Here is a 12,500-nt window from a genome sequence, read left to right as displayed (position 1 = left end):
GACACAAAACACACACATAAATATGTACATACAAACTATGACAGGCTTCTTTCAGTTTCCATTTACCAAATTCATTCATAAGGCTCTGTTAGCCAAAGCTATACTAGAAGACATTTGCTCAAGAACACAACACACCACCCAGGCTAGGAATTGAAACCATGATCTCACAATTGTAAGAGCAACATCCTAACCACTACACCTTGTGCCTAAATACTTTACTTGTTGTGGTTTCATGACATGGAGCAAAGCAGGCCTTGCGGTCCACTCAAGAAAACATGTAGCAGTTGATCCACATGAACTCCAGCAAACCGAGTCCACAACTTGTTCCATTTGCCAAAATGGTTTGCAAGGCACCATCAGGCCTCAACAGACTCACGCTTGTCCATAGAACATAACATCTGGGTTTTTTTATTTTTTTTATGAAACACTCATTTTGTTGTTTTCAACGAGAGAATCCAACATCACACACACACACACACACACACACAAACCCGTGTGTTTGTGTTTATACCAGCATAAAACAGCACATTGAGTTGTGGTCCTTTTATATCAAGGGGAAACTTAGCCATTTAATAAAACGAGGTTGACAGAATTAAGTGCTACACAGAAATAGGTAAAGAAAAACTATTGGAGGTGGTGCTTCAGCATGGCCACAGCCCAATGTAATGAATCCAGGAAAAAATAAATAAAAACCCCAAAATATATACACACACACACACCCATACATATAAATACACACACCCATACAGATATGTATATGCATACACACACAGACAAACATATATACGCACATAGACATATATACACAGACACACACATACAAACATATACACACACATACATACAAACATATACACACACACATACATACAAACATATATACACACACACACATACAAACATATATATATACACACACACAAACATATATATATACACACACACATACAAACATGTATACACACACACACAAATATATATATACACACACATACAAACATATATATATATACCACACACACACAAACATATATACATACACACATACAAACATATATATACACACACAAACATATATATACACAACACACACACAAACTATATATACACACACACACACACACAAACATATATATATACACACACACATACAAACATATATATATACACACACACATACAAACATATATATATATATATATATATATATATAAATGCTTCTAACCATAATAAACACAGGAATCACGTTTCAAACATTGAGTTTCCATCAATACCGAAATTTGTCAACCATTTCCTGTGATTCTTGAGAATATAAAAGCCAATGTATAGCTTTTGTGCGTGAAGAATACCGCTGTTTGCATTGCGTTTAATATACGCATTATTATTGCCCCACTGCCACCACTACCACCACCACCAGCAGCACACATTCATTGGCTTGCTCACACATTCTGTTGCATCAGAACACAGTAGTGAATCCTTTTAAGAAGAAACAAGCCGTAAGCTGCATAAAAACAACTCTGGAAATTAGCCAGGTTTGAAATGAGGATAAAGTATTCCATAAAAGTCATACTGTATTGAATCCAGTGAATCCTTCCCAGTTATTTGGAATCATCAATAATTATTCTTCCACCGAATCCATTCATTTGAAATGAATTCCAATGCCGAAGTAAAATATGATTGTATTCTTAGCCAATTACAAGAGCTTCTATAAAGTTATCTTCTCTGCCATTCACAGAATCAAATCCCGTAAAATTATTTTCCCCTAATGTGATTCTATTATAAGTATTATTTCTACATTCCATTGGCTATGTGGTTAAAGTGCTGGAGTGTAAGTGAATTGAAAGACCGGTTTGAATAGGTTTGAGTGTTATCACATTCTTTAAGTGGGAAGGTGGGTCTATTCTGCTAAGATATCCCAATAAAAATTGGTGTGCTTGGGTTTTGCGGCACTCTAAGGATATAGAGACGCTACCAATAACTTCAACAGAGAGACACCACTGTGGATAATACCTCTGCCTGATAAAAATCATTGGTACTAGATATTATCCCATGGAGCAGGCATGGGTGGGTGGGTGATTAAGATGCTCGCTTCCCAATCACAAGGCTTCATGTTCAGTTCCACTGCATGGCACCTGGGGTAAGTGTTTTGTAATATAGCCCTGGACCAACCAAAACCTTGTTGAGTGGATATGGTCAATGGAAACTCAAAGAAGCATGCATTATATATATGTATACACACACATATTATACATATATATATATGTATGTATATACATACACACACACATACATATCTATTATATAAAATCTGTTCTGTCTGTCTGTGTGTGCGTCTTCTAGGATCTCGAGCATCCTCCATCTGATTGCGCTCAAATTTGATATGTAGATACTGACAGTATCAGGGCGTGTATAAGTCTTGAGAAAATTGCAAAAATCAATTCCAGGTGAGAATGCAATCGATAAAGCCGTGGGAACATGCATTTGTATGCACAAGTACATTAACTGTTATGATCGATACTAGATGTACACGAGAAAAATGCACGTGCAGTTTGCGCAAAAAAAGCTGGCCAGCTTGAAATAATGCCACAAAGTGCAGTATAATTAAGAGACCAAAAAAGTAAGATGCAAAAGAGATATTTTCTTCAAACGTGGCATGAAGAAAGGAAAGACTATTTGGTTTCTCAAGAAGTATTTTTTTGCCTTAACTTCGTTTAACAAAACCAAAAATTTTATTGAAATAAAAGCATGCTTAATTATTTTTTAATGAAAAGAACTGTTTAAACCATATTTGTGTTCTCCCAGTCAACAGCCTTAACATTACTGGTACTTTAAACTCTTTGGTTGCATATCTGTGTGAATAAAATCGTTTTTCTTTGGAATAGAAAAAAAGTCTGTCTTTATTTCTTCTTTTGCTGGTGTCTCAAATTTAGGTTAAATCAGTGTTTCTAAAAGGGGAGGCCTAAGGGACGGTCGGACAAGATGTTTTGAGAAAATTTGGTTTAAATGTTTGACAACTCAGTGCTATCCATTGGACGGGGGGGGGGCCTTTTGCTTGTGTATATATGTATATATATATATATACATACACACACACATACATACACACACACATATATATATACACACACACACACACATATAAGTACAGATATTAATTAGATTGACCCCAGTATGCAACTGGTACTTAATTTATTGACCCCAAAAGGACGAAAGGCAAAGTCAACCTTGGCGTACTAATGATTCTTTTCTACTCTTGGCACAAGGCCTGAAAATTTTGGGGAGGCAGGGCCAGTCAATTAGATCAACCCCAGTATGCAACTGGTACTTAATTTATCGACCCTGAAAAGATGAAAGGCAAAGTCGACCTCAGCAGAATTTGAACTCAGAACATAAAGACAGACGAAATACTGCTGATCATTTCACCTGGCATGCTAACGTTTCTGGCAGCTCGCCGCCTTCTTCAACAGATTATCATTGAATCAGAAAATGTATTCCATGATTTCCATTGATAAACAAGCCACAGAGACCGTCCTAATAGAAAGCCTGACTGGATAAAGTTTTCTCTTTCCTTTGTTTGTTAAGATTCACTCATGAGTTGCTTCTTGAATATTGGTTCAAGCAATGAGAAACAACCAAACCAAGAATGAAAAGAAACACAAAAAAAACAAGGGCAAACAAAAATGCAAGAGGATGCCGAAAGTAAACATGTAACAATTTTCACCGAAAGGCTTTTGGAAGCTTTGGAAATGGTCTTCTTTTTTGTTTTTTTTTGGCATTGTTGTTCTTGTTGCGTGTTTTTCTTTAGATTTCTTTGATAAATATAGAATGTTTCCTACAACTTGTATTCGCTTGTGAAGAGAAAAATATGGTAAACTTCTGTTTCCTTATATTTAGCTATCAGTTTATCTGTCTATCTAAAGCCATACACAAACACACATAATCAGACACAAACACATGTATATGTGCATGCATACATACACGTACACACATATTTGTTTGTAATGGGCACACACACATATGTGTGTATCTAACTTCTATCACATTTCCCATATACATGTATACATACACACATATATATATGGGGAGAAAGAGGGAAGCATATATATGTCTGTGAGTGTGTATGTATATATATATATAATATATATATATATATATATATATATATATTAGGAGACCTATTGAGTCAAGTACAACAACATCAAAATAAAAATCAAATGGAAATTGTAGTTGTGATAACTGTGCTGGTGGCACGTAAAAAGCATCATCTGAATGTGGCCGATGCCAGTGCTGCCTTGACTGGCTTCCGTGCTGGTGGCACGTAAAAAGCACCAACCGATCGTGGCTGCAGCCAGCCTCCCCTGGCATGTAAAAAGCGCCCACTACACTCACGGAGTGGTTGGCGTTAGGAAGGGCATCCAGCTGTAGAAACACTGCCAGATCAGACTGGAGCCTGGTGCAGCCTCCTGGCTTCCCAGACCCTGGTTGAACCGTCCAACCTATGCTAGCATGGAAAATGGATGTTAAACGATGATGATGATGATATATGTATGTGTATGTATATATATATATATTTATATATCACTCACGAATGTTATACGAATACATCTGTTTGTTGTCTACACCACCAGTTTTCATCTTTTGCTTTTTGTGAATTCTCTCCCTATATATATATATATATATATATATATATATATATATATATGTGTGTGTGTGTGTGTGTGTATGTATATATATAGGCGCAAGAGTGGCTGTGTGGTAAGTAGCTTGCTAACCAACCACATGGTTGCGGGTTCAGTCCCACTGCGTGGCATCTTGGGCAAGTGTCTTCTGCTATAGCCCCGGGCCGACCAATGCCTTGTGAGTGGATTTGGTAGACGGAAACTGAAAGAAGCCTGTCGTATATATGTATATATATATATATGTGTGTGTGTGTGTGTTTGTCCCCCTAGCATTGCTTGACAACCGATGCTGGTGTGTTTATGTCCCCGTCACTTAGCGGTTCGGCAAAAGAGACCGATTGAATAAGTACTGGGCTTACAAAAAGAATAAGTCCCGGGTCGATTTGATCGACTAAAGGCGGTGCTCCAGCATGGCCACAGTCAAATGACTGAAACAAGTAAAAGAGAGTAAAGAGAGTATATCAATACATATATGTATGTATGTATATATATACTCACACATATGTGTGTGTATCAGGGTTGGGAAAACAAGTACTAGGCAAGCACTGGGATCACTGTAATGTCACCAAACCCCAGAATTTCAAGTCTTGTGCCTATAGTAGAAAGGATTATTATTATTATTGTTATTATTATTATTATTATTATGTAATAGTCACACACACACAGTTGCCCCCTATGCCACACACATCCATCCAAATTAAACACAAAAGAGAAAATGTCCTGATATACTTACAAGTCCTAATTTTTCTGTAACATTTTGTTTCATATTCTGAACATTGGGTAGAAGTTTAGTTGTCGATAAAACACCGTCTATGTCTTTCTTGGCATCCATTAAATTGCCAATACTGTCATCATAACCTTTTGTTTTATGTTTGGCTAGTTCAGAGTCACTTGAAGCTTGACTGATAAAATTGGACCTAACATGGTTAGCTAGAGCTGCAAATATATAACAAAACAGAAAGAAATAGAATAATGATAAAGGGAGGCAATTAATGTTGACATATAGGAAAAAAAAACATACATTTAGAGATTAACTTACACACACAAACACACACATTGTGTCATTCCATAAATAATGCAGTTTTTTTCAATTGCATGAACTAAAAGTTAGAGGGGGATGGGATAAACTACCTGCATCAATTTGCTATAAAAGCAAGCAGTAATTTTACCTTGTACTTATTCTTAGTGCAGGTTTTGAAGAGTGCAGTTCAATTTTAACAGTTATTCATTTGGCATATTTTTCTTTAGGAGTTCAATAAATGCAGCAATGCAATGGTAAATGCAAGGAATAGTAAGTGTAAGCAGCATGCCATCAGAAGAATTCAGCAAATCGGGTCAATAGGTCCTTCACAAACTTTCTGAGTCTAATTGCATGCAGAAAGTGAATGTGTGCTTTTCTTTGCTGTCATGTCTCACAAATGAATCTTTTGGGGGCTGAATAGTGACTGTTGATGAGAAATGGGTTCTCTATAAAAATGTCAAGTGCCAAAGACGGTGAGCAAGAAAAGGAGAAACAGTGGCACCCCAGGCTAAAGAAGGTCTGCACCCACGTAAGGTGTTATCTGTTTGGTGGGTTATGAAAGGTTTAGTCCACTTCGAACTTTTAAGACCAAACCAAACGATAACAAAAGAGATCTACTGCAAGTAGCTTGAGCAGCTTTAGTCAGCGCTAAAAGAAAAACGACCAGCTTTAGTTTCAAGATGAAAAGTGTTCCTGCATCAGGATAATGCTCAGCCAGATACAGTGAGGATGACATTCCAAAGGCTGGAGCAGGTTCAATGAGAAACGATGCCCCACCCACCATATTCACCGGACATTGTCCCATCTGATTATCATTTAGTCAGCAGTCTTCAAAACCACTTGGATGGAAAATATATGAATTCTGAAGACAAGGTCAGAACAGTACTGGGGGAGTATTTTTTGTCATGGACAAGTGAATTTTGGAAGAGGCGCCTTGCGAATCTACCAGATAGATGGAAGAGCATTGTAGAAAATGAAGGAGAGTATATCTTATATTAACAAAGAACTTTGTTTATCTTAATTTTGAAAAATAAAAGAAGTATAAAAAAACTGCATTATTTATGAGATGATGCAATATATATCACACATATGTGATACATATATATATATATATATATATTTATTTCTTTACTACCCACAAGGGGCTAAACACAGAGGGGACAAACAAAGACAGACAAACGGATTATGTCAATTATATCGACCCCAGTACTTAACTGGTACTTATTTAATCGACCCCAAGAGGATGAAAGGTAAAGTCGACCCCGGTGGAATTTGAACACAGAATGTAACGGCAGATGAAATACGGCTACGCATTTCGCCCGGTGTGCTAACGTTTCTGCCAGCTCACCGCCTTATATATATGCTGAGGGTGATTTTTACCTTTTGAAAGTTGATAAAATAAGTACCAGTTCAATATGAATTTATCAGTAGTGGTGAGGTGGGTCCAAGGGATTGTACTTTTAGAGTTTTATCTACAAAATCAATTATGTTAGGGTCCTCTTGGATAGATCATTAAAGGTATTCTGAATGACTCTGCCATAATAATAATAATTATAATAATAATAACAATGGTTCAGTATTAGGGTTGATGTAATCAACTTACCCCCTCCCCTGAAATTGCTAGCCTTGTGCCTAAATTTGAAACTATTGTTATTACTATTATTGAGTGAGAGAGCAGTGCATGCCATCAAAGTGACACTGGGGTAAAATATACGGAACCCAGTATACCCATTATGAGTACCCGTCTGATAAGGGTACACTAGGCACATGCATTACAACCATATGTGCATGACATGGTGATCTCATATCAAGATAAACAGCACATGACCTTGCAGGTGGGGTCCAGTTAGAATTTTCTTCAGGTTGAGTAGCCCATCCCACTCTAAAAGGTCCCTGAATAAGGGTTGTTTAAGGATGTTGAATGAAACACCCGTGTTTCCAGAGGTGAATTATTCAAACCCCAAAGAATCCCCCTCAACACATGGCTATGATGCTCCCCCACTACTTCTGCTCGTGATCAGAGATGCACATATCGTCAGTCACTAAGGGACATGCTCAACTGGTTATGGTCAAACAACTGACAAGCAAATCTGTGGTATTGAGCAGAATATTTGCTGTAGCCCATCTTTTATACCAAGACAAAACAATGTACATGATAACACTTCCAATCAGTTAAGATCAGAAGCCATGAGAGTCACTGCCTGGTACTGCATCAGGGCATTCTCTTATTATTATTATTATTATTATTATTATTATTACGAACTTCTGAATTCATATTCGGTTGAGGTCTGCTTTGCCTTTCATCCTTTCAGGGTCAATGTAATAAGCACCAGTGATGTGATCAACTCCCCCCTCAATGTGATCGACTAATACCTCCCCACAAATTTCAGGCCTCGTGCCTATAGTAGAAAGACTTATTATTATTATTATTATTATTATATCATCATCATCATCATTAATACAAAGATGTGAGTTGGGAGAATCACTAGTACACCAAACAAAATGGTTAGCAGCATTGCATCCATCTTTATGTTCTGAGTTCAAATTCCAGTGAGGTCAACTTTGCTATTCATCCTCTCAGAGTCGATAAAATAAGTACCAGTTAGACACTGGGGTTGAAGTAATTGACGAGCTCCCTATCCCAAAATTTCCAGCCCCATGCCTACTGTAGAAAGAATTATTATCCCAATTATGGCAGAGTAATATTTCTGCCAGCTTGATGCCTTAATAGTAAAAATAATAATAATAATAATAATAATAATAATATATCCTGGTGGCGAGCTGGCAGAGTGGCTAGCATGCCAAGCAAAATGCTTAGCAGTATTTCGTTCTGAGTTCAAATTCCTCCGAGGTCAACTTTGCCTTTCATGCTTTCGGGGTTGATAAATTAAGTACCAGCTATGTACTAGGGTCGATCTAATTGACTGGCCCCCTCCCCCAAAATTTCAGGCCTTGTGCCTAGAGTAGAAAAGAATAATAATATACGCTTTCAGGGTCGATAAAATGAGTAGCATTTGAACATTGGGGTCAATGTAATTGACTATGGTCCTACCCCAAAATTTCAGACCCTGTGCCTGATGCACAAAGAATTATTATTATTATTATTATCAATACAGCTAATATTTTTTTCTTTTGTTATTTCAGTGCTGCATGGCAGTATCATACAAAATACCATTAACAATCTGTCCAAGAGGACCTTAGCATAATTGATTTCTTAGATAAAACTCAAAGTACAATTCCATAGACCCACCTCACAACTATTGATAAATCAATATAAATTGCTTATTGATTACTCTCAGTTTCTAATCAGACAGACTGTTGTTAGTATCATTATCGGAATTCTCAAACTGAATAAGAAATACACCAGCAAACATATTATAAGTATAATATTTGAAACAGAATATATAAGAATATATACATAATATTCTTTTCTACTCTAGGCACAAGGCCCAAAAGTTTGGGAGGGGAGAGACCAGTCAATTAGATCAACTCCAATATGCAACTGGTACTTAATTTATCAACCCTGAAAGTATGAAAGGCAAAGTCAACCTTGGTGGAATTTGTATTTAGAACATAAAGACAGACGAAATTCCACCAAGTATTTCACCCAGCATACTAACAATTCTGCCAAGCTTGGTGCCTTAGGGATGATAAAATATTCTTTTTTACTTTAGGTACAAGGCCTGAAGTATTCCTACGACAGACTGCCATTCCAGCCAGCTTGACAACCAATGTTGGTGTGTTTATGTCCCTGTAACTTAGAGGTTCAGCAAAAGAGACCGATAGAATAAGTACTAGGCTTACAAAGAATAAGTCCTGGGGTCAATTTGTTCGACTAAAAGTGGTGCTCCAGCATGGCCACAGTCACATGACTAAAACAAGTAAAAGAGAGTATACTGTGTAACAAACATTTTATTATCCATTTAGAAGAGCAGCATTTTGCCAATGTGCCTTCATGCTTGCACGAAGTTGGTGCCAATATTGGAGTTGACTCGGTCAGGTCTTTGAACCGAGAAGAAGCAGGATTGGTGCCAGGTTCTGCGTTCTGATGCTTAGCTTTCCCAGGAACCAGGAAGAAAAGGCAATGTTGTCTCACTTCAGATTGTCTTTCAGTTTGTCATTGAAGTACAAATGGGTCCTTCCAACAGACCTCCCTTTTGGGAATTGGCCTAAGAGAAGTTGCTTTGGAATTCTGATATCACTCATATGTGAGGGATGACCTGACCATCTTAGCTGTATTTTGATGAGGATGGCTTCAACACCTGATACGTTTCATATTGTTAGTACCTCACTGTTATGAAAGCACAACAACCAGCTTGGCACTTTACATATGCAATGCTTACATACTATCTCCAACAAAAACCTGAGTGACCATACACACACACACACAATTTCGTTTTTGTATCTGGTTTGCAATATTCTTTATATGAATACATGAATTGAAGCAAATTATGTTGTGTCTGGGGAGAGTTATATTGTCTTAATGCTTACTATCTAACACACACACACACACCAGTCCGATTTCCATTCATTTATTATTTTTATTCTTTCTTCCAAAATTTTCGTTGCCTTTATCCATTGTCAAAGTTGCAAAAGACAAAAAAAATTTTGTAAGAAAAAAAATAAACAATAAATGAGTGGAAATCAAACCAGTGAGTGTGTTAGATAATAAAGCATTAAGATAACATGACTCTCCCCATGCACAATATATATATATATATATATACCGGAGTAAGCACATAAATGTGAAACAAGGTGGAAAAGATAGAGTACTCAAACACCAGAGGTAGAGTAATATGCTTTATTTAAAAGCAGCAGAAATATAACAAAAGCCGTTACTCAGAGTTTCACGATCCCGTTTGTCGGACAGTTTTGTTAACGGGAACATGAAACTCCGAGTAACAGCTTTTGTTATATTTCTGCTACTTTTGACTAAAGTATATACACACACACACATAGATATATACAGTGTCCCAAAAGTCATTGATGGGTTTCAATTTTTAATAACTGCCTTAACTTTTCAAATAAATGCATGAAAGTTTGATACAGTATAAAGGATATATATATATATATATATACAGAGAGAGAGAGATAGACAGACAGATACATAGGTACAGATAAATATGAAGGTAGCCAAAATATATTTTCATTAAACATATATCAAATAATGTTAATTTTTTTTGCGTTTATTATTTTTTTTGTAGACTTAGAGAACTAGTCAACTTACGTGGCTCACTATTAGTCCGAATCTTGTCATCAGCATCGAGCGATTGGTGCTGAGTTAATCCCTCTAACGAGGAGGCTCTCCTCAGCTCACTGTGATCCTCCAGATGAGACTTAGGTTCAAGTAGGCTACTGGAGTCAGATTGTAGGCTTTCAATCTTCTTTCTTGATGGCGACGTCTGATGTGGAACTGTTGAATCAGGAGTGGAAATTTGGTTAAGAGGTACAGATTCTTCGAGAATAGGAGGATTTTCTGGATCTTGGAGCCCGCTAATTGTCTTAGGGGCCCTAAAATCTTTTCTAATAGATGGGAGACGTAATTTGAAACTTTTATGTCGACCTGGAAAAAAAGAGAAAAGAAAGGGAATTAGTTTAGAAATCTTTATATAATAACAGTTTCAAATTTTGGCACAAGGCCAGCAATTTTTGGGAGAGGGTGTAAGCTGATGACAGTTAAACTCCAGTGCTTAAACTGGTACTTATTTTATTGACCCCGAAAGGATGAAAGGCAACGTCAACCAAGGCAGAATTTGAACTCAGAACGTAAACATGGGTGAAAATAATAATAATGATATTGATAATAATAGTAATCTTTTCTACTATAGGCACAAGGCCTGAAATTTTTGGGAGGGTATGTGTCGATTACTTCGATCCCAGTGCGTAACTGGTACTTAATCTATCAACCCTGAAAGAATGGAAAGCAAAGTTGACTTCAGTGGAATTTGAACTCAGAACATAGCAGCAGACGAAATACAGCTAAACATGTTGCCCGGCGTGCATTGACATTAAATGATGAGGATGATGATGATGATGATATATATAAAGGTGAAAATGCTGAACAGTACTCAAACAATCAGTTGTGGAAAGCAGCTCACCGATAAACATCAGGGTTTACTGAACACTTTGCTTCTCTGGGCATTGATATATCGAAGCCCTGATGTCTGGCAACTGACTTGGTAAACACCCACAAAATTATTATGTTTGTTTATTAGCTTCACAGGGCTGAACACAGACAGGACAAATTAGAAAGTAGAGCTTTTCTTTTTGGGGAGAGAAAAAAAAGTGGGGTAGGTTTTCAATCAAAAGGGATCGTAAAAAGGAAAGAAAGAAAAAAAACACGATCAATAGGAATCATGTATCACAGAAATGTCATGATGTAAAGTGTAAAGAGGGAAGCAGATGAGGTTTATCCATGGAAAGAAAAGCCTACGGAAAAGACCATGGTAACCTCAGTCAATAATGTCACATGTTAACACATTTATTTGCAAGTAAGTAACTCTCTGTTTTAAATTTTTCCAGGTTCATAGGATTATGCTCAAGGTGGCTTCGTTATTCATACGTGCCATCCTTGCTACATTCACCCATCTTTTTTTGAAGCATTCACTAGACAAAACTTTCCTCTCTACTCTCACTTTCCTTTTCAAGTGATACTTGAAGAAGTTGAGACATTGACCAGGGAGGAACCCCCCGAGCACATTTTTGAACTCCATGTGTCTAACACATGTGGGCATGCCTACCAAGTCAGAAAACAACACAGCTCCCATGACTTTTGGAAACATCTTTTCACACTCAGAGTT

The 12,500-nt window shown here is 37.0% G+C and overlaps 1 protein-coding gene across 1 annotated transcript in view; it reads right to left on the bottom strand.

Moving 5' to 3' along the window:
* The window catches only part of LOC115225727 (potassium voltage-gated channel subfamily H member 6), an 87,161-nt gene extending 76,100 nt beyond the window's left edge, over positions 1–11,061 (bottom strand). The window contains exons 1-2 of the mRNA XM_029796654.2: positions 10,928–11,061; positions 5,413–5,615 (exon numbers count right to left, since the gene is read on the bottom strand). Coding sequence (XP_029652514.1) covers positions 5,413–5,511 — 99 coding nt within the window. The 5' untranslated portion in view covers positions 5,512–5,615; positions 10,928–11,061. The remainder of the gene's footprint in view (positions 1–5,412; positions 5,616–10,927) is intronic.
* Between the last annotated feature and the right edge of the window lie 1,439 nt (positions 11,062–12,500).

Source organism: Octopus sinensis, linkage group LG28 (assembly GCF_006345805.1).
Source record: "Octopus sinensis linkage group LG28, ASM634580v1, whole genome shotgun sequence".
NCBI lineage: Eukaryota > Metazoa > Mollusca > Cephalopoda > Octopoda > Octopodidae > Octopus > Octopus sinensis.
Note: the sequence above shows the minus strand (reverse complement) of the source record. Positions and strands in the feature narration are given on the sequence as shown.